Source organism: Pantherophis guttatus, chromosome 4 (assembly GCF_059756535.1).
Source record: "Pantherophis guttatus breed Tessera chromosome 4, ASM5975653v1, whole genome shotgun sequence".
In the NCBI taxonomy this organism is placed as follows: Eukaryota; Metazoa; Chordata; class Lepidosauria; order Squamata; family Colubridae; genus Pantherophis; species Pantherophis guttatus.
Genome location: NC_142066.1, coordinates 32752924 through 32775582, shown reverse-complemented (window position 1 = coordinate 32775582; position 22659 = coordinate 32752924). Strand labels below are relative to the sequence as shown.

Below are 22659 nucleotides of genomic sequence, written 5' to 3'. Positions count from 1 at the left end.
CTCTCCGGAACTTTCCCACCTGGAAAAAGAATTACAGAAGAAAAAGCTATCGGTAGATTATAAACATTAGATGTCCGTCTGGAGTTCTCCGGAAAAGGATTATTAAAATTAATGAATGAATGAATTAATATTAATTAATTAATTAATGGTTACCTCGCAACGTGCCACAAAAATCCTTGTTTGTTTTTGGGGGTTATTTTTTTATTTTATTTTTAGGAACAGCAGTTCGGTAAGGTCAGTTCCGTTTTAGAAGATGAAAATGAAAAAAGCATGGTTTGAATGAAATCTCAAAAGGAAATAAAATACGAGACAGAACATCTGGGAATAGTGTATATAGTGTATCCCGTGGTAGTATATATAATATAACCCATGATCAAACGATCATGATATTATGGTTGTCATTACTACTTCTACTCCTGCTACGGTTATTCCGTTGTCAAGTCAGGTGTCTGCAGAGAGAGAGTCATTTTTCCAAAACTCTTCCGCTTCACACTTTAGGATCTGAAACCCCCGTATTTTCTTTTTAAAAAAAAATAAAATAAAAATCCGATCCTGGTGGTGGGGTGGTGTCGGGGGTGGGTGGGAGACGGAAGAGAGGGTCGCGCTAAATCTCTGGACGGAGAAAGGGTTAATAGCCCGGCGGCCACGTGGGAAAGAAGGAAGAGGAGGCGGCGCCTTCCTGCTCCGCCTTTGGGCTGGTGAAAAAAAAAAGGTTTGGGGTTTAAAACCCCTCCCCTCCCCCTTCTCCGGTTTAGGCAGCCGCATCTGCTGCAAGAGGGTGAGAGGGAAGACCAGCTCTCCCAAGGGTGAGTTACAGGATAGAGGCGGGCCTTCCCTTCTAAAAAAGACACGTGCGAGAAGAGGAGGAGGAGGAGGAGGAGGCGGCAAGGTAAAGGGTTTAGCTGGGGAGGGCGCTCCTTTTATCATCATTCAAGGTGGGCATAATATCAAAAGGTCGGAAAGGGGTGGCTGGGTGGGAGAAAGCTTAGCCATCTCTTCGCCCCTCCCACCCCCAACCACATCAAAGAGGCAAAATGGCTGCATTCCCCTTGTCTTGGTGTCCTATGCAGGGGGGAACGGATGAGCTGGAAGCGCCCCGAGAGGCTTTGCTCCGTGGGGCGTAGGGCAGTCGAAAGCCCCGCTTTGCAGGAGAAAGGGTGGGCGTAGCAGAGAGGAAAGTGAGGGCGCGGGGTTGGGGAATGAATGGCTCAAGGTCCTTCCCGTGGGGGGTGCGTGTCTCTTGCAAAGGGGGTGGGGGGGGCCCTTAAAGGGGTTTGCAGTGGGAAAAACCCTTTGCGGGTGATGGTGGCGGTGGGGAGGCTGATATTTAGGAAGAAGGGAGGGCGGGGTAGAAAATGTTCTCCTGGAAAGCGGGTGACAGGAAGTGGAGGTGCAATGAGCGAAGTTGGAAGGGGAAAGTTAGGGGTAGCTGTGCTTGGCTTGGGGGAGAACAGGAAGAGGAGTTTTGCAAACCGTAAAATGGAGGAAGGGGATCTCATCGTCTGAAGTGGGGAAAGGAGAGGAGGATTCTTTTTTTATGAAAGTTCTCCCGTTCAACAATGAGGTGATATTATAAGCCCCCGAGCCCCGTTTGGGAAAAAGTGACATGGCTTGCACATTTAGGAATAACAGTAAATGGATCTGCCTGCTTCTTCAGCCCGTGACTTCTCTAATGAACCAATCAGAGCCTCTATTCCAATTATTAAAAAGATGGTGTGCTGTTATGAGTTGCTGTTATAGCAGGTACATTTTTAAAAAATCCACAATTGATGAGGTTGGTAATTGGTCAGCGGGCCTTATCCTCTGCTCCCTATCTTCTCTCTAGGGCATTTTATGGATGTTTTAGAAAGGGGTGCATTTGTGAGATAGATATTTCTCTTGGTGTTGTTTGGAAAATGGGTAGAATTTTGAATTTTTCAGATATATATCATGTGAAAAACTCCTTTGCCTCAGAAATCTATGATTGAGTTGGTAAAATAAATCAATGAAAATAATCTATTTGATATTTTTGCTTGTTTGTCAAAATCCCAAACAGAGATTGCATCCAGTAAATTAGAGTCAGTAAACCAATTCTGACAATTGTTGATTCTGAAAAAAAATATCCTTTCCATGTACAATACATTTAAATGTGTAAATCTAAATATGATTAGGCAAAAAAGTGCCCCTGCTGTTACTTGTTTTTATAATATCTTTTGTATAGGATAGTAGCTTTATATTGTTTGATCATTTGCATTTTTTTGAAAGAAGGGGCTTTTTTCCCCCTTTTAGATTAAATGTCTCAATGATTACTTTGAGCACTATAAAAATTTGATATGATGTCTCAGTTGGGATTGGGAACAGGTAGAGCCCTGGTCCAGATTTTCTTTTCAAATTTATTCATTAATATTGACTGAGTAACTTTAGTGGAAAAGCAAGTTATAAATCATACTTACAATGTGACAAGAAGCAATTGGGAAGAATATGCAATTTTTGAAATACAAAATTAGGGAATTTTTTCAGATTTTACTCATTACTACTGTAGTTGAAAATGAAGATAGTTTCAAATTTATTGTTTTGGGAGGGAATCCTTTAGAATTCGATACATTCACCCCAAAGAATCATTGACCATCATATGTTTTCCTGCATATCATTGTTACTTATAACTATGCAATGACCAGTGAAATCAGCTCAAGTGTAGAGAAACTAAACATAAATAATTTTCTATGGTCACTTCTGGATCAAGTGGCACCATATGCCACTGGCAACATCTTCGTGAGTGGGGAGAAATGCATCCTTGTGATTTTGTACATAAATGATTTTTAAATGGAATTGCAAATCTATTTCACCCTGTTTTCGAAATTAGAAAACTTGAGAAGAAAATTCCTGACTTTTTCTGCTGGTTAACAATGAATAGTTTAAAATTATCCTGGCAGCTGTGCCATTTTGTTTTACTTTATAGATTTGGTAAACTATTCATTTTATCAGCACCTATGTGAGTGTGTGCAAACAAACAGCCTTGAACTGCCATAAAAGAAGATAACTATTGTGGAACAGTTTTGCTATTTTCTGGGGAGATGGAACAATGTTATATGAGCTCCATGATTTCAGAAATGAGGTGAATATAATATATTAGGTGATTTCTGCAACCAGAACATTTAATCAAGAAACACTGTCATATTAGAGAAAGATTAGTTCTAAGCTGTGGTTTCTAGCATGGTGAAAGAGTGAGGAGACAACCATACTGTAATGTGATCTATTTATTAGATTTTTATCCCAACTTTATTACTTTATAAGAAACTCAGGATGGCAAACATACCTAATACTCCTTCCTCCTCCTATTTTCCCCAGAACAAACAATCCTGTCAGGTGAGATGGACTGAAAGTGTCTTGCCCAAAATTACCGAGTTGACTTTCAAATCTAAGGTGAGACTAGAACTCACCAACCCCTGATTTCTAGTCCAGCACCTTAATCATACCTCCAGATTATGAAGTGGTAGAATCCACAGAGTTATTATTCTGAATGTGTAGATTCAGGGAGAGAGCTGCATGGATGAAACCATCATCCTCTGCTCTTTCTCCCCTCCCTTTCCGAAAATAGATTAGGCACAGAATAATCACTGTAGTATTACTCCTTTCCCCATTGCCTTTGTGAAGGAGTTGTTAACTGTTACAAGGGAGGTTTTTCTTTGACATTGACTCATCTTAAACTTTTCCAGTCTTTAATTTGCCCTGTGTTTTTTTTTAGGCAATAGAAGCTTTCTGATTGATGACAACTGCCCCAGTGAATGAAAGCAGGTTTAAATGGTTGAAGCATGATTAAATTATAATTGCAATATGTGAAAACAAGGGGTAACTGTTCTGCTCTTAAAAGTGAAGTCTTTTTTGTAATTTTTTTACATTTCAGGGTAATTTTTTTCCTAAAATGGTTTTTGCCATGGGAAACATATCTATCATCCTAAGTTAAACCAAAGCAAGCTGTACAAAAAACGCTTTTCCTCAGAAATAGCTTTCTTCTTTATATGGAAATGAATTACGTAAATATGAATTTGATTAATCTTACGTTGTTGACAATCACAGGTGATTGTTTACTTTTTTGTCTTTTTAGGGAGAAAGTACTCATTTGGAAAAACAAAATCCTCTTGATGTATGGCGGAATCCTGTGACAGAGCAGTTTCCTTGACAACAGTCTCTCTGCCTCCTGGAAATTGTTGGTAAACTTTGGCCTAAGCTCATGGTCAAAATTTGAGGAAGAAGAAGACTCTTCCCACCATGTTTGCCTGTGAGACTTGGGGTATCACTGGCCAGACCTCAGTCTACAATTGGGACAAGTCTGTCTACCTCTTAGAAGATAAAATGGAGTCCATACAGGGTTCAAGAGAGCTGGATCTCCATTTTAAGGTGCTGCTTGAGCAGGAGATGTATCCAGAGATCACAATTGAAGAGGAAGAGGAAGAGCCTGAGGAAGTAGAAGTAGATGCTGAAGGGGAGGCAGATGAAGATGAAGAAGAGGAAGAGAGGGGAGAGGAGGAGGAAGAAGAGGAAGAAGAGGAGGAGGAAGAAGAGGACGACGGAGAAGGGGAGGAAGAAGAGGAGGAGGAGGAGGAGGCACATCCACGAGGTCCTCAGCAAGAGGCAGTGGGAGCAGCTGATGGAGATGGCTCCCTCTTTGTGGTGTGTACTGGAACAGTTGAAGAGCTGCTAGGCTTAGAGACATCACTAACTGCTGAATCAGTGCAGCTAGAGGCAGTACAACCACAGCGCTGGGAGGTTCAGTGGGAGGAGGTGTCCCAAACTTCACAGCCTCTCCTCCCTGAAATTATAGAGTCACCATTAATATCCCCAGAAGCAGACACCTCCAATATCACTCAAGTAGTGGAAGTTGCTGCAGTAGAGGTAGAACCAGAGGCCTTCCCAACCACTTTGGAGCAACTAGGGAATATTTCGTCCTCATGGGGAGCATCTTTCATTGAAGAGAGCCACCGGGACCTTCAGCGTTCCCCAGCTAGTGCAGATAGAGGGAGTATTGGCAAAGCACGGACACCTTTATCTGGAGGAGTCAATTTCAGCCTGGAGACTGCTCGCCGGCGCTTCCGGCAGTTCTGTTACCAGGATGCTGAGGGTCCACGAAAGGCATGTGGTCAGCTCTGGGAGCTTTGCAATCATTGGCTGAAGCCAAAGAATCGCACTAAGGAACAGATTCTTGACGTCCTAATCTTGGAGCAGTTCCTGGCTGTTCTCCCTCCTGGAATCCGAAGTCAGGTATGGGAATGTAGCCCAGAGACTTGTGCACGGGCAGTGGCCCTAGCAGAAGAGTTCCTAGCCAAGCAGAATGAAGCAGAAAGACTAGAGGAGGTAAGATGGTTCAGTCCCCCTTCTTTTCCTCACATATATTCTTAAGATTCATTATTGGGCTATATCCGTGATGGCAAACCTATGGCACGTATGCCAGAGGTGGCATGCAGAGCCCTCTGCTGGCATCTGCACCATCGCCCCAGGTCAGATCTCTGTGGCCTTTCTTTCGTGAGCTTCTGTTTCCCTGCAAACAATGAAACAGAAGCTCATGAAAGAAAAAGATCTTACCTCTTGCCATGCTGCCAGTGTTGGGATGCCCCGCCTTCCACCAGCCAGCTGGTCTTCAGATCTCTGCTGCACATGTGCATGCATGTCTGTGCATGACATGTCCACGTATGTGTGTGCATATGCAGTTTTCAGTTTGGGCATGCCCGCGCACTTTGGGCACTTGGTATCTAAAAGCTTCACCATTACTGGGCTATATTATTTGGGGGGAAGACTTTGGGATAGACAAGTGCCTGAGACAGGATAGCTGCAGCAGGTATGGGAAGTAAATGAAATGGGTGGAGAGTCAAAATGTTTTCCTTTTGGAGCAAAAGATGTTCACACTTGGCTGGTGGCAATTGCGCAATTATTATTCATGAAGACTTTGTGATACTATCTTCCAACTACCTTTCAAAGCATACAAATCTCAATGACTGCCCCATAAAACATCACAGAGCAATAAAATAAAGCACCCATAAAATTGAAGAAATATAATTCATTCTTTCAATTTCCAGTCTGAGGAGGTCTCAGCAGGTTTATGGCTCCTCCAAATTAGCAAGATGAATGCCATTTTTAAATATTTCCTCCTATAGCCATGATGGCGAACCTATAGCATGCATGCCAGAGGTGGCACATGGAGCCCTGTCTGCTGGCACACGCGCCATCACCCAGGTCAGATCTCCGTGGTGTTTCTTTTGTGAGCTTCTTTTTCCCTGCAAATGGCAAAACAGAAGCTCATGAAAGAAAAAGATCTTATCTCTTGTCACGCTGCCGGTGTTGGGATGCCCCATCTCCCGCTGGCCAGCTGGTCTTCGGATCTCTGCTGCACATGCATGTCTGTGCATGTGCATGTCTGTGTATACGTGCACATGCACATCTTTTATTTTGGGCATGCATGCGTGTAAAGTTTGGGCACTCTGTGTCTAAAAGGTTCCTCATCACTGTTCTATAGCAAGCTTTAGACAACCACACCAAACCACAGTTAGTACTTGAGGTGGTTGTCCTTACTTCTCCCTTGGCTTGTTTTACTTGCAGATCTATGGGCAGCAACCAAAGGTGATCTCTCATCTGCAATCTGAAATGCTACAATCCACTGTCTTCTTAGCAGCCCTATCACACTGCAATCTATTGGCAATGCCAGCTGTCCTTAGCCAATTGTGGCCTGCTGATGCCATATGCTCACCTCACTTCTTGCTGCTTTTAATCCATGAGCTTGGAAGGTTGGGCAGGAGGGGAAATAATAGCAGACAGTCAAGCCCCTGTGCAAAAAGCGGGGAGGAAATATGCATAGGGAAAAAAATTCTGGCAATGGCTGAATGAGCTGGAGTTTTTTATTTCTTTCAAACTGTTCCCTGATTTCCTACAGGGATGTAAACCAGTGGTAGAAATAACTCCAGGATCAGATTGCTATTTTCATAAAAATGTGTTTATAAACACATTTAAAACACAATGTGTCTTGGCTTGATCCTCAACCCCATCTGAGGTTTCCAGCAGTGTGGAAACTATCACCCCACCCCAGTGCTGCTAAATTACAACTCACCATGTCTTTTCATCAGCCCAAGCTGATGGGTTTGCTGATGGAGGTTCGCTAGCTTTCTGTCTGTCCTTGTTTGAAAGTTTGTTATGGACACAGTACCCCCCATCTCTTAAACAGGGAGATGAGACCAATCAGAAATTCCTATCTGAAGAAACTCTCTCTTGGTTGAAGCACCTGATTTTCATATTGAGATTAAAATGACATTTCTGGAACTATTTAGCCCTTTAGAACTTTGTCTTAACCTTCAAATGTGTATTAATTGCAATCCTGGATTTAAAATGACTCATGGGTGCTTCTGCCTCCACTATAGCAAAATTGGAAACTACATTTTGAACTAGAAATGTTTGCGAGTTGCAATATGACTGGATGCAGATATTTAGATAGGTTGCCAGTTCGGTTTAATGGTTAAGGCACCAAGCTAGAAACGAGACCATGAGTTCTAGTCCCTTCTTGGCATGAAAATTGAGTAGGTGACTTTAGACCAGTCTCTGGTTATTGTGGGGAAAATACTGTGGTAGAAGGAAGGAGTATTAGGTATGTTCACTACCTTGAGTTATTTTTAAAAATAAGATTGGATACAAATAATGTCCTCATCCTTGAGAACTAGATGGATAAAAATGCCAAATCCAGCCTAAACGTTTGGGTAGCGTGCAACAAACTATAAAAATAATAATATTCCTTGGCATAATGGTAAACAAAGCACTCACGTATCTAGAGGACTGTAGGCTTAATAGTTTTCAGCTATTTTATGTTGCATCAACTTTCTGAAGTTACTAGCAGAGGATTTTCTCATTACCTTTTGTTTGATCCTTGTATTTAGAGAAGTTGGATGCAAAACTTTTTACCAAAAGTAGTGAACCGCCAAAAGTCTCCTTCTGTATTGTGAAGACAAGGAAACTTTCAGATATTTTGGATCTCAAGTCATCTTTAGTCAGCATGGCCAATGGCAAAAATTGTGGGAACTGTAGTCCATAAGATCCGGAAGGCAGCTGGTTGCCTACTCCTCGTCTATATAGACTAGACCAGATTGCAGATATGCTATAGTGATCATTTCTTTCCAGCAGTGTAAAAATTATCTTTTTACTTGCATTCAAACTTGATAAATTCAGAGAAATTTAAAATTTTCAGAGTTTGATTTTCAATATACATCAAACTTAGAATTGTTAACTTTTTCACAGAAGCCAATATTATTGTTCTGAAGAAGGCTCAGCTTCCTAGGAAAAGTGCCCTATTTTTTTTTAATTTGTAATTTTATTATAACATATACTGTATATGACATTCATATAACATACAACATATACATATCTTATCTCTTTTAAGCATTGTGTCTTCGTGGTCTTCTTTCTGTTATTTTATTTTTCCTCCCCTATATCGTCATTTCTTCCTTTTTTTCTTTTTTTCCCCCCCATTGTCCTTTTTTCTTTCCCCCTAAAAATTTTTTTTTTAGCTTTAACAATCTTAACTTTATACATTTCTCTACAATTATTATGTAAATATTTTAATTATATCTTTAATGTTATACATTTCTATATTCTTATTATATCAATACATTTTTATTCCGCTTCATACATTTGTTATGTATATATTTTATACTTCTAATTTTCTATTTCTCGCCTTAAGCCATTTATACCATTTATTCCTTATTCTATAATAATCTGTCTCTTCTTTTTCTTTAATTTCTTTAGTTAATTTATCCATCTCAGCACATTCTAAAATCTTATCTATTAATTCTTCCTCAGTTGGAGTTCTTTCCTGTTTCCAATTTTTTGCATATACTATTCATGCTGCTGTTAAGATGTGTAGCATCAAATATTTTATTTCCTTGGAATATGGTCTTGTAAAGATTCCTAATAGGAATGTTTTTGGTTTTCTTTCTATTTATTGGTCTGTTATTTGTTTCATCCACTTCTTAATATTTGCCCAAAATTTTTTTGCTGCCAGGCATGTCCACCATAGATGGTAATATGTTCCTTGGGATTTCTTGCATTTCCAACATGTTGAGCTATTGTTCGGGTACATCTCTCCAAGTCTTGTCAGTGGCAAATGCCATCGGAAAAGTGCCCTATTATTTGCCATGTTCTCTGCCATTTTGGTAATAGATTGAAATGGTTCACATGCCAGGACATCACACAGCTCTGAATTCCTTTCTTTCCCCACAGAAGGAGAGTGCAGGAAAGGGTCACATCAGATATACATTACACTCTTGGATGTCCCTGCAGAGAGAGGAAAGAAAGAAGCAGAGGCGGTAGTTTTCACAGGCAATTAGGCCTCTTCTTTAACATCTGAGCAATTATAAAAATAGTTGGGATGCCAGAGCTAAGGGACTTCAACTGGAATGAGTTTGGGCAAAATTCTCCCCTCTCTCATCAGGAAAAATTATGCATTTTCCCCCCATCCCCAAGATGTTTTTAGAGATTGCCTCAAGCATCAGGGATACTGCTGGCTCTAAATCATCATCATGCTTATAATTTTTAAGAACAAAATTGTCTTGAACCTCTTTTCATTTCTTTCTTAGCTCCTCAAATCTCTAAACTGTCCACTAAAATCTCATAGGCTTTACGGATCTTTAAATTAAGGCATTTCAACATCTTTCCCCCTGTCTCTTTATTTCCTCTTTGTCATGCTGGTCTTCCACAAAGAGGGTTGCATCAGTAGATTTCCAGAACACTACACAAAGGATGCTGGAAGCTGTAGCCCTGCAGCTTGGAAACAAAGGGTTCTTCTGCTAAGAAGTTAAATTAGGTTTCTTCTAAGAGCTCCTTTCTGCAGAAATATAAACTCTAATCAGAAAATTGTCATTGATATAAATTGTGACATTGGAGCAGAAAGTCATGATTCATGATTTTTTAATTGAAACTTCTTTATGGAAACCAGAAGCAATTGAGGAAGTGTTTAACGTAGTTTCCATACTGTACAACAATCTCAGCCTCCTCAGACTGGTTGCATCCCCCATCATTCCCAGACTGTTATCTTTCCTGAATTCTAAAACCCATGCGGTTTTGGAGTTTCTCTTAATTCTTGTAGCATTTCTAGAATTTCGGTCTTTATTATTTGTGGAAGCCGCAACTATATTTGACTGATTATTTTGAAATTTGATTCCACTGATTGAAATTTAATTTTTGCTTTGGCCTCAGCTCCTAAAATGCCAATAAAAGGACAAACTTAGCATGCCTTGGCCCTCAGTTGATTGTTGTGCACTTTTGTCTTAAAAGGATCAACAGAAAGAAATAGTTACTCAAAAGTCATAACTGCAATTGAACCAAGTCTCAAAAAAATATTTTTTATTTATCAATTTATAGTCAAAAGCTAAAAGTTTCAGGAGACTGTGGTGTTCTGAGATTTCACTTAATTTAATAGAGGCATTGCAGATTCTGTGTTGGAGGGAACACTCAGAAGTGCCCTTAGGTATTGAAAGCCAATTTGAAAATATGGCTTTCAGTGGATGGACATACAATTACAACTATCAGAACTGCATAAAATATGATCGCTAGGAAATGATGCTGCCTTCTGAATGTCTTTTTTTCCACAGAGGTTTTCATTTTGATTTTCCTGTTTGAAAATGGAAGTGGAAAAATCCAAATGGGAACTGATTCGTGGGGTTCTCTTATTTTTGTTGTTGGCTCTTATTGGCTCCAAGTTTAATGAAAAGGTTTAGAGCAGGGGTGTCAAATTCACAGCCCTCAGACTGAATGTGTCATGTGATAGCCATGCCCACCCCCAGTTTAGCAAAGGAGGGAAAAGTCATGATACGTCATGTGATGACGTGGCATCATGAATTTGACATTCCTGGTTTAGAGAAAATATTAAAAACAAAAGTTAATACAACAGAAAAGCAGAAGAAAAACCATGTATGCTTTTGGTTCTCCAGCTGAGAAGATTTCATGTGCCGAAACTGCATTGAATAATGTGAATTAAAAACTTTGTGATGTCTTTTGCTTGTCATCAGTGAATGATAAGGTAAAGGTAAAGGTTCCCCTCGCACATATATGCTAGTTGTTCTCAACTCTAGGGGGCGGTGCTCATCTCCATTTCAAAGCCGAAGAGCCAGTGCTGTCCGAAGACATCTCCGTGGTCATGTGGCCGGCATGACAAAATGCCAAAGGCGCACGGAACGCTGTTACCTTCCCACCAAAGGTGGTCCCTATTTTTCTATTTGCATTTTTTCCATGCTTTCGAACTGCTAGGTTGGCAGAAGCTGGGAGAAGTAACAGGAGCTCACCTCGTTACGCGGCACTAGGGATTCGAACCACTGAACTGCCGACCTTTCAATCGACAAGCTCAGCATCTTAGCCACTGAGCCACCATGTTAAAATTAAAAATTTAAAACTTTGTGACGTCTTTTGCTTGTCATCAGTGAATGATACTAAAATGCAAATGAAGTACATTCTGAATAGCAACAAAAGCAGAATACTGTGAGATGGGGATAATTTATATTACAGAAAAAACAGAATAACAGAGTTGGAAGGGACCTTGGAGGTCTAGTCCAACCCGCTGCTTAGGCAGGAAACCCTACACCACCTCAGAAAAATGGTTATCCAATCTCTTCTTAAAAACTTCCAGTGTTGGAGCATTCACAACTTCTGAAGGCAAGTTGTTCCACTGATTAATTGTTCTAACTGTCAGAAAAGTTCTCCTTAGTTCTAGGTTTCTTCTCTCCTTGATTAATTTCTACCCATTGCTTCTTATCCTGCCCTCAGGAGCTTTGGAGAATAACTTGACTCCCTCTCCTTTGTGGCAGCCCCTGAGTGATTGGAACACTATTATCATGTCACTCTTAGTCCTTCTTTTCATTAAACTAGACATACCCAGTTCCTGCAGCCTGTTCTGACCCACCCTAAGCAGAAACAAGAAACAGACTTCTTGTCACGAAAAACTCCTCTTTATTTTCCTCTTGTGAATTAATTGCATTCACACATTGAAAAGTCCAGGCATTAGTCCTTCAAGGAGTTAACTGCAGTATAGACCTTATCAGTTCCTTGCCTGAGCTCCCAGACGAAAGGCTGCAAAGTAAGTTCTGGCAAGCAGTCTTTGTGGCACGAAACACAATGAGCCAAAGTCTTCAGAACTACGAACTGTTGTCTCCTATGACCACAACTCCCCTTTCCTTCTATTTATTCCCAGCCAGGCAGGGGCTATTCAGCGTCCACATGTGCCTTGCTTCCCAAGTCGACTCCTTGTCCTCAGTTGTTCTCCTCTCCTAACGGCTTTGTGCATACGCTCACCTGGAACAGGCCCCAGCTATTCTTCCTCCCCACTTATCTCAGCCTCCAAAGCCAGCTGCATTTCCGGTGACTGGGAAATGTTGGACGGCCCTGGCTCTATCTCTGCGTCCAATGCAGAGCATCCATCAGAGCCTTCCCCAGACTCCAGAGCTGGCCCAAGTTCCACCTCATTGTCCAAATATGGCAGGCCATAACAGCTGTTCTTCACATGGTTTAGCCTCCAGTCCCCTAATTATCTTTGTTGCTCTTCTCTGCACTCTTTCCAGTGTCTCAAAATATTTTTTACACTGTGGCGACCAAAACTGGATGCAGTAGTCCAAGTGTGGCCTTACCAAAGCATTTATTTTTGAAAAAAAAAATTATTTAAAACAAAACATAACATAAAACCACCATCAATCAATACAATCTCAGAAAGTATGTCAATCGGTTAAGATTCTTTTGTGCATAATCCCATATCCAAAATTACAAATTATTTAATTTCTCTTATTCGACAGTTTTATATATCCCTTTATATTATTATTCTCATTTAGCAATTATTTAACAAAGGCTTAACTCCCATAAGAAAACACTTCATATATTTTATCATTAGATTAATTTCATATTTCATACTTCATCTCCATGCTTTGTTATCTAGCCATTGGTAAAACAAATCCCATATCAAATAATATTGTTTGTCTTCCTGTTCTCTAATTTCAAATGTCAATTTACTCATTTCAGCACATTCCATAATTTTCTTAATAACTTCATCAGTAGGTATCTTCTCTCCTTTCCAATTTTTAGCAAATACAATTCTAGCCGCTGTTAAAACATTCACAATTAAATATCTCAGTTCTCTATTATACATTTCTGGTAAAATCCTTAATAAAAATATCTCTGGTTTAAAGTCAATATGTTTCTTTGTCATTTTTTCCAACCATGTGTGGATCTTGGTCCAATATCTTTTAACTTCTGCACATGTCCACCTCATATGATGATATGATCCTGGAGTCTGGTGACATTTCCAACATTTCTCCAATTTGTTCTTGAACATTCTGGTTATTCTCGTCCGGGGTAGATTCCACCTATAAAACATCTTATACAAATTCTCCTTATATGCTGTAGACATTGTCATTTTGTAATTTTGCAACCACAATTTATGCCATTTCTCTAAATCAATCCCATAACCAAAATTTTTCCCCCATGCTATCATTGTTTCTTTAACTTCTTCCAGTTTTACCTCTAATAAATAACCATATAATTTTTTAATTACATAGTCATCAGAACCCGTTAAGATCATATCTAAATTGGTCATAACATTATAAAAACCTCCTTGTTTAAAATCTTCATATCTAGAACGTATTTGCAAATAAGAAAACCAATCCATCTTAAAACCTTGTTCTTCCAGTTCTTGCTTCAATTTAAGTTCACCGTTTTCATCCATTAATTCACTATATCTAACAATTTGTTCCCTTCTAAATACTACTGAATATGAAAATGCTTCAATCGATACCCAGACTGGAATTTTCAAATAATGTTGTTGTTTTTTATTTGATTTATATGCCGCCCTTCTCCGGAGACTCAGGGCGGTTTACAATGCGATTAAAAAATGAAGATTTTTTAGTCTTCTCCCAATTTAATAACAAAGCCTCATGCATATGATGTCTTCTAAAATACTCCTGTATTTTTGTTCCTTTATACCATAAAAAAGCATGCCACAAATCATGACCTTCTAAATTCAATAATCTAATATTTCTTAATGTTATCCATTCTTTAATCCACATCAAACTTGTCACTTGATAGTAAAGTTCCCAATTAGGTAAACCTCCTCTCATTCTAGCATCTTGTAACAACTTTAATTTTATTCTCGCCTTCTTTTCCTGCCAAATATATTTTAACACCATTTTATTCAATTCTTCAAAAAAGTATTTCCCCAATCTAATTGGAATTGTCTGGAACAAATATAAAATTCTATGCAAAATATTTATCTTAATAGTTGATATCCTTCCGATCAAAGAAAGCTGCAAGTTTTCCCATTTCGCCAAATCTGTCCCTATCTGTTGTTTAAGTTTATTATAATTATTTTCTTTAAGCGTGCTACATCTTGCTGTCAAATATATCCCTAAATATTTAACTTTATTTGTAACCTGCATCTTTGATATATCCGCCAATTCTTCTTTTTGCTTTACCAACATATTTTTAGTCAAAATCTTCGTTTTGTCTTTTTTTTTTTATTGAAAAGTTTTACAATTACATTTTCACCCCAGTTTCCTCCCCCTAACCCTCCCTAACCCCCCTAGCCCTCCCTAACCCCCCCTCCCCCCCAGGACTTCCACAAGATATGATCCAAATCAAAGTCACATTTTATAAAACTTGAACCCCTCCACCCCCTGTATATTATTCAAATCTTCATAAAATTCAATTATTCTATCTCTATATAATACATTCAGTTAAAAGCTATCTGATATTTCCTAGTTTGATATTTATTCTGCACATAATCTATCCACTTTTTCCACTCCCATACATAAGTCTCTTGAGTCCGATCTTTTAGATATGCTGAAATCTTCGCCATCTCTGCAAAATTAGCCATCTTCAAAGTCCATTCTTCAATAGTGGGCATAGCTTCATTTTTCCAATACTGACCTATCAACAATCTTGCTGCTGTTACCATATACAATATCAATTTTGTTTCACCCACTGAAAAACCCTTAACTATACCCAGTAGAAACAATTGTGGAGAAAATTGATTTTTTTTCTTTAAAACATTTTGCATCACCCACCAGATTTTTATCCAAAAAGCCTTCGCTTTCTTGCATGTCCACCAAATATGATAATATGTAGCATCTAAACAATCACATCTCCAGCATTTTGGTTGAACATTAGGATACATACACGATAACTTCTTAGGATCTAAATGCCACCTATAAAACATTTTATAAAAGTTTTCCCTCAAATTCTGCGATTCTGTAAATTTAACATTCTGAACCCATATTTTTTCCCATGTTTCCAACATCACTGGTTCTGCAAAATTTTGTGCCCACTTTATCATACAATCTTTAACCAATTCAGTTTCTGAATCCCTTTCTAGCAAAACATTATAAACCCTTTTAATATGCATTGGACCTTTCTCTTATATGTCTAACCAATTCTTCTTCATACATCATTATACCAGTTTTTTGGTCCTCTTTCCATCTCAGTTGAAGCTGATTATACTGTAGCCTAGTTAAATTAATCCCTTCTTCCAACAGCGTTTCTAATGTCTTCAGTTGCCATCTGCCCGCATCTGTAAAAAGAACTTCTTTGTATAACCCCCCCCCCCCGAGTGACATTATATTTGTATTCCACAAGATATGACCAAGATCCAGCCATAGTGGTATTTTATAATCCCATTTGAGTTGGTGCTTCTTCCAAACTCTCATCAGGGAATTTCTAAGTATGTGGCTTTTAAATACTTTATCCACTTTATTCTCATAAAATAAGTATGCATGCCAATCAAATTCAAGATCATAACTTTCTATATTCAGTATTCCAGTCTTTTTCCTTCCAAACCAATCGCTTGCGTCAAAGCTGCTGCTTCATAGTATAATTGTAGGTTTGGAAGTTTAAGACCTCCCCTTTCTGGGACATCTTGCATAATTTTCAACTTAACTCTCAGTTTTTTCTCATTCCATACAAACTTATTCACTCCACTTTGCCATTCTCTCAGTTGTTTATCACTTTTAAGCACTGGAATCATTTGGAACAAAAAAAGAAATCTTGGCAAAACGTTCATCTTAACTGCTGCTATTCTTCCAAGTAAAGACAGCTGCAGTTTTTTCCAAGTCTCCATGTCTTTTTGTACCTCTCACCACAACACCTCATAATTATTTTGAAACAGTTTTATGTTTGATTCTGCAACCTGAACTCCTAGATATTTAACCTTTGGTACTATCTCAAAGCCTGCCTTGCTTTCAAGTTCCTGTTTTCAATCTTGTGTCATATTTTTGACTATCATCTTAGTTTTTTTCTGGTTCAATCTAAATCCTGATACCATACCATATTGTTCTATAATGTCTTTCATCTGGATTATTGATTCCATCGGCTGTGTTAGGGTAACAACCAGATCGTCTGCAAATGCCCTTATTCTGTAATCCTCTTGCCTTATCACTATTCCCTTCAAGGTATTCGAGTCCCGTATTGTGTTCAACAAGACTTCTAATGTTAAAATAAATAACAATGGGGATAACGGACAACCTTGTCTTGTTCCTTTTTCAATACTAAAATTTGTTGTCAAACTTTCATTAATAATAATTTGTGCCATTTGTTCTTGATAAATTGCTGAAACCGCCTGTATAAATTGGTCCCCAAAGTCCATCTTTCTTAAAGTCTTTAATAGAAAGTTCCAATCCACTCTATCAAAGGCCTTCTCCGCATCCAAGAAAACCAGCACTGCAGGGATCTGTTTATTCTTCTCAAGATATTCCAATAAATCTATAATTTGCCTTACATTATCCTTCATATATCTGCCTTCTATAAATCCCGTTTGATCATAATGAACCGCCTCTTGAATAACTGGCATCAACCTGTTGGCTAATACTTTTGCAAATATTTTATAATCATTATTCAGAAGAGATATTGGTCTAAAATTCTCAGGTTTTTTAGGACCTACTTGCTCTTTCGGTATCAATGAAATATAAGCTGTTTTCCATGATGGGGGTATTTTACCCCCTTGTTGTATACTACAAAACAGATCTTTAAGATGTTCAATCATTTCTGCTTGTAAAGTTTTGTAATATACCACAGTTAAACCTGGTGCTTTAGCTGTTTTTAATTGTTTAATTGTGGCAATAATCTCCTCAGCAGTTATAGGATAATTCATTCTCTCCTTTTGTTGACTAGAAATTTTTGTAACTCTTCTTTTTTCTAAATATTTCTCTATAAGTCCATTCTGTATATCATCTTTAGCATATAATTTGGTATAATAGTCTAAAAAAACTTCTTTGATTAGTTTTTGTTGAAAAATTTCCTTCCCTCCAATATCAATACTATCAATGACCCATGTACTCTGCCTCTTCCTTAATGTATAAGCCAACCATCTGCCCAGTTTGTTAGCGTTACAAAATGTGTTATGTTTTGCAAATTGTAAATTTGTTGCTGTTTGTTCTGCCATAAGCATTTGAAATTGATCTTTCAGCAATTTTATAGCTCCTCGTATTCTTTCGTCTGTTGGATTTTTTATAAGTATCTGTTCTTTATTCTTTATTTCTGCTTCCATTTCAGATCTTTTCTTTTGTTGATTTAATTTGTGTTTAGAGTTCATATGGATGAGTACCCCTCTCATATATGCCTTACTCGCATCCCACAAAATTTCAATAGGGGTACCTTGTTCAAGTTCATTTCAAAAAATTCTTTCATTTGCTTTTTAAGTTCTGTTATATTCTTTTCCTATCTAAACAAATTTTCATTTACTCTCCATGATCTTCTCTCGCTCTTTCCCATCTCAATTTCTATCCATACCGGGCTATGGTCAGTTAAAGTCCTTGGAAAAATCTTTGTTCTTTTCGTTTTTACAAGTAAATCAGATGATAATAAAATAAAGTCAATCCTAGAGAAGGATCTGTGTCTATCTGAAAAGAAAGTAAAGTCCAAATCTTTTGGGTTATGTATTCTCCAAATATCTTTTAACTCCAAATCTTCTTTCATATCAAAAAAAAGTCTGTGGTAATCTAATCCTTGACTTTGCCAAGCTCTTTTTATCTATTTTGGAGTCAATTACTCCATTCCAATCTCCATAATTATAATAGATCTATAATCCCATTGCAATATTTTGGAATGCAAAGTTTTGTAAAAATTTTCTTGCTGTTGATTAGGGGCATAAATTCCAATCACCAGAGTTGAACCATTTGCTGTGTAGAGTTCAACTGCTATAAACCTGTTACAGTCATCTGCTTCTACAATTTTAGCTGCCAGTCTTTTATTTATATAAATCACTACACCATTCTTTTTTTCCAAGTTCGAGGCTATAAATTGTGTTCCTAATCTTGAGTTTATCAAGTATTTTTGGTCTTGTATTCGAATGTGAGTTTCTTGTAAGCAAATAATATCGTTGTTAAATTGTCTCAAGTAATTAAATAATTTCTTCCTTTTCTGTGGTGAATTTAATCCGTTCACATTCCAAGATAAAAACTTAGTTGTCATTTGAATCTTCTCGAAGTGATAAGAACATATGCTGAAGGCTGTCCAAATTGGTAGTCTTCGGCCTTGCTCCTCCCATGGCTTCACATTCTTGTATATTGCCCTTAACTCCTTTCTTGCCTTGCTGTGGCTTGGCCCTTTCTTGTTGTTGCTTTTCTTTAATTTGCTTAGCGACTGCTCGAGTTATGTGCTGATCTTTGGCTTCACACATCCGGGCTAGGTCCAAGGCTACTTGTCTTGTAGTCTTAGGTGGTTCAGTTACAATTTCTGAGGGAAGATCTATCAAGGGTGCATCCAGAAATCCTCCTGTAGCTCCCTGCATTTCCATTGCCTCCAATTCCAACTGCTTAGACTGCTCATCGATCTCTTGCTGAAATTGCCTCTCCTTGTCACTCTCCTTTGTCTCCAACACAGAAGATGTACGTGGGGATGGTGAACTCGCTTTGAAAAAATTAGAATAAAATTCTTCTGCCTTTTCAAGAGTATTTAATCGATATCTTTCTCCTTTAAACCTCAAAATTATGCCAGTTGGAGCATCCCACCTAAATGGGATTTGTTGTTTTTTTAATTCATTCACTAGAAATTCAAAATCCTTCCTATCTTTTAACATCTTAGGTGGCAATTCTTTATAAACTCCAATTTCTTTTCCATCCACTTGCACAGCAGAGACAAAGGACTTTTGCAGAATATCATTTCTTATTTTTCTATCTGTAAAATATATCACCACATCTCTAGGCAATTGTCTTTGTCTGGCCACCTAGGAATTCACTCTGTACACCTTGTCCATTTTGCAAAAAATCTCTTCAGAACTGATCTTTAACAACACAGCTAGTGCATCAGCACAGATCTTTCTCAAATCTTCCCTATCATTCTCTTTTAAGCCTCTAAGCCTTATAGCAAATTCCATAGACCTGAATTGCATCATTGTTATTTCATTTTCCAATCTTTGTGTTTTATTGTCAACATTAGAAATTTTATAATCAGCCTCCTTAATTTTAACATCCACCTCAAGTCTAAATTCCTCCACTTTTTCATCAGTTTTAATAATTGCTTCTGACAATCCAGTCACCACAGTCATTAATTTTTTGGTCACCTTATCATATTTTTCTTGTACCACCTCTTTAATTTCTTTCATCTCCTGCTTAATTTCCTGTTGTGACTTTTTAAACTTCTCATCCAAACATTCCTCTTGCCTCATCAAAGTCTGAGCAATAAAATCCTTTAGGCTTTCAAGATCAATCTCTTTTTTCCGGCTCTGCTGGCTAGGAGGCTGCTGTTGAGGCTTGTGTGTGGGGGATCCCCCCCGCCACCTTCACATCCTGTTTAGTCCGCTTAGAAGCCATGCTGCCACGTAGTCTAACTTTTCCAAAAAAGGAAGTCTTTTTTCCCTTTCCTCCACCACAGAATCCTCTGAAAAATTCCCCCAGGTTTGGTCAAATTAAAGATGAAATTGAATCAGAATCAGGCTTGTCTTAAAAGAAAATCCCTTTTCTTTCACTTGTTACAGGCAATGCTACTTTGTAGCTGGTTGAAGTAGCTGTACAAATCCATTCTCGCTTTCAGCTCTCGTTAACGCTGAAGCCGGGCGCCATTCTCAAGCAACTTTCACTCTTTTGTTTTAAAGTTAATTACAGGGCTAGTAAATACTTGCAATTTCGTAGTTCAGGTTCTTATTTCACCCTGTTTATTTGGATTCGCTTTGTTCTCGATAGGAAGGTTGGTCCTGCCGCCTTGTTCTACAATATGTAGATTTGTCCTCGCTGTCCGGAGTCTCGGAGAGCTAAATAGGGAGCCGCGCCTGTTTCCTCCCCAGAAGCGAAGGGGTGCTATCTGGGGGCTCACAGGGGCTCTACCTGCCTCTCTCCGACTCTGTTCACGATTCCTTCTGGATTCGGAAATTTCCGAGCCGCTTGTCTTGTTCGAAGCGGCTCTAACAGGCAGCTAGGCTGGCAGTCCGAAAAGAGACCGTCTTTCGGCGACAGGAAGCAAACCGGAAGTCCTTCGTTTTGTCTTTATTGATTTTTCAAACTAGCTACTTTCCCAAACTCTCTAATTTTATCTATCAATGTATTTATTGATGTTAATAGATCTTCAAGAATAAAGACCAGGTCATCTGTGAATGCTTGCAATTTGTATTCTTCTTTTTGAATTTTCATTCCCTTTGTCTTTTTTTTTCTCTGATATTTCTATTTAGCACTTCTAATGTTAATATGAACAACAGAGGGGACAATGGACATCCTTGTCTTGTACCTTTTTTTATCTCAATAGAGTCTGTCAATTCTCCATTTATCATTACTTTTGCCGTTTGTTTATGATATATAGCTTCTATTCCTTGAATGAATTTTCTGCCAAAGCCCATCTGTTCCATTTGAAGCAATATAAATCACCAATTTCCATTGCTTTCTGTGCATCTAAAAATATCAAAGCCATTTGCTTTTCAGGATGGGTTTCATAGTATTCCAAAGTGTCCAGAATTATTCTCATGTTGTCTCTAATTTGTCTTTTTGGCAGAAATCCATTTTGATCTGAATGTATAAAATTATTTAGGTGTCTTTTAAGTCTTTTTGCCAATATTGAAGCAAAGATTTTATAATCTGAATTTAGCAGGGATATAGGCCTATAGTTTTTGATTTATTGTGGGTCTGTATCCTCCTTAGGAATCAATGTAATATATGCCTCAGTCCATGACTTGGGTATTTCCTTCTTTGTCATCACTTCATTCATAACTTCTAAAAATGGGAGACTTAAAGATTCCTGCAATGTCCTATAATATTCTGCTGGCAAACCATTTGGCCCTGGTGCCTTCCCGTTCTTTTGTTTCTTGATTGCTTCAGTTAATTCAATCATCGTTATGTTTCCCTCTAACATCTCCTCAATATCTTTAGGAATTCGAGGTAAATTTGCATTTTGAAGATATCTTGTCACATTTTCCTCCTCTATCTTTTCTTTCTCATACAATTGTCCATAGTAATTCTGTATAATTTTTTTTCTTTTCTTTATTTCCAAATTTACTTTGCCCTTGGTCATCAATTAATTGTATTATTTTTCTTGATTCTCTTTTTTCAATTTATATGCTAACCATCTTCCTGGTTTATTGGCGTTCTCAAAGTAGTTCTGTTTAGTGCTTCTAATTTTGGGGGCTAATTCTTCTTTCTCCAGTAAGTCCATTTTGTGTTTTATTGTATCCATTTTCACTTTAACGTATTTTTTATGTGGACATTTCTGAAGCTCTTTTTCAATTCTCTTATAATCATCTTCCAATATTTTATGTGTTTGTCTTTTCTTAACATTTTTCTTCCTTGTATAGTCCATTATCAAACCTCTAGTATAGGCCCTCATTGTGTCCCAAAGATTTTGCATCGATGTATCTTCTTTCCTATTCTCCTTGAAGAAGAGAGCCAATTCTCACCATTTTCTGTACAAAGTCCTTTTCTTTTAATATAGTATTATTTAAAGTCCATCTAAATCTTCTCATTTGTCCTTTCCATTTCACTGTCACTGGATTATGATCTGCCCAAATGTTTGCTTCTATCTCAATTTGTTCTATATTCAAAGTCAATTCCATTGTTGTCCATATCATATCTAATTTAAACCAAGATGAATGTCTATCAGAGTAAAAAGTATATTGTCTGTTTTTTCCATTTCTATCTTTCCATGCATCTTTTAAGTTTAATTCCTCAGTCATCTTAAAAAAAGATTTCGGTAATATCTTTCTATTATGTCTTATTGTTTTATGTGTTTTATAATCCAAATTTTTATCCACTATACCATTAAAATCTCCCATCATACAAATATTATTATATTCCAGTTCAATTATTTTCATGTGCAATTTTCTATAGAAGTCACTTTGATTATTATTTGGAGCATATATTGCTACTAAAAGAACTTTCATATGTTATCTGTTATCTCCACCATCAGAATTCTTCCTTCTTCGTCTGCATATATTTGTTCAGCTGGTATTGCATTTCTTTTTTTTTTCTTTTTCTTTTTTATCTTATACATCCAACAAACATTAAATCTATAGCAGTCTACATCACAACACGAGAAGGAAATAAAATTGTCCCATTACATATATAGGGTAACCTACAAAAGTCTATTACATATACCAAGTGACATGCTTATCAGATACCTCTATTTGCAGCTCGATTTGACATCCAATTATACCATTGACTTGAAGATATATAGTAATCTTTGTCCCCTCGTCCTTTCAGTCTC

General features: G+C 37.9%; 1 protein-coding gene across 8 annotated transcripts in view; it reads left to right on the top strand.

The window, feature by feature from the left end:
- Window positions 1-673: 673 nt before the first annotated feature.
- LOC117669169 (uncharacterized) overlaps window positions 674-22659 on the top strand; it is a 46706-nt gene continuing 24720 nt past the window's right edge. For 5 of the 8 annotated variants that reach the window (XM_060692752.2, XM_060692751.2, XM_060692748.2 and 2 more), the window contains exons 1-2: window positions 687-889; window positions 4085-5331. In XM_060692752.2, coding sequence (XP_060548735.2) covers window positions 4249-5331 — 1083 coding nt within the window. In that variant the 5' untranslated portion in view covers window positions 687-889; window positions 4085-4248. Of the gene's footprint in view, window positions 890-1376; window positions 1744-4084; window positions 5332-22659 lie in introns of those variants that run through there. The other 3 variants (XM_087891907.1, XM_087891904.1, XM_087891905.1) reach the window with 2 other exon arrangements.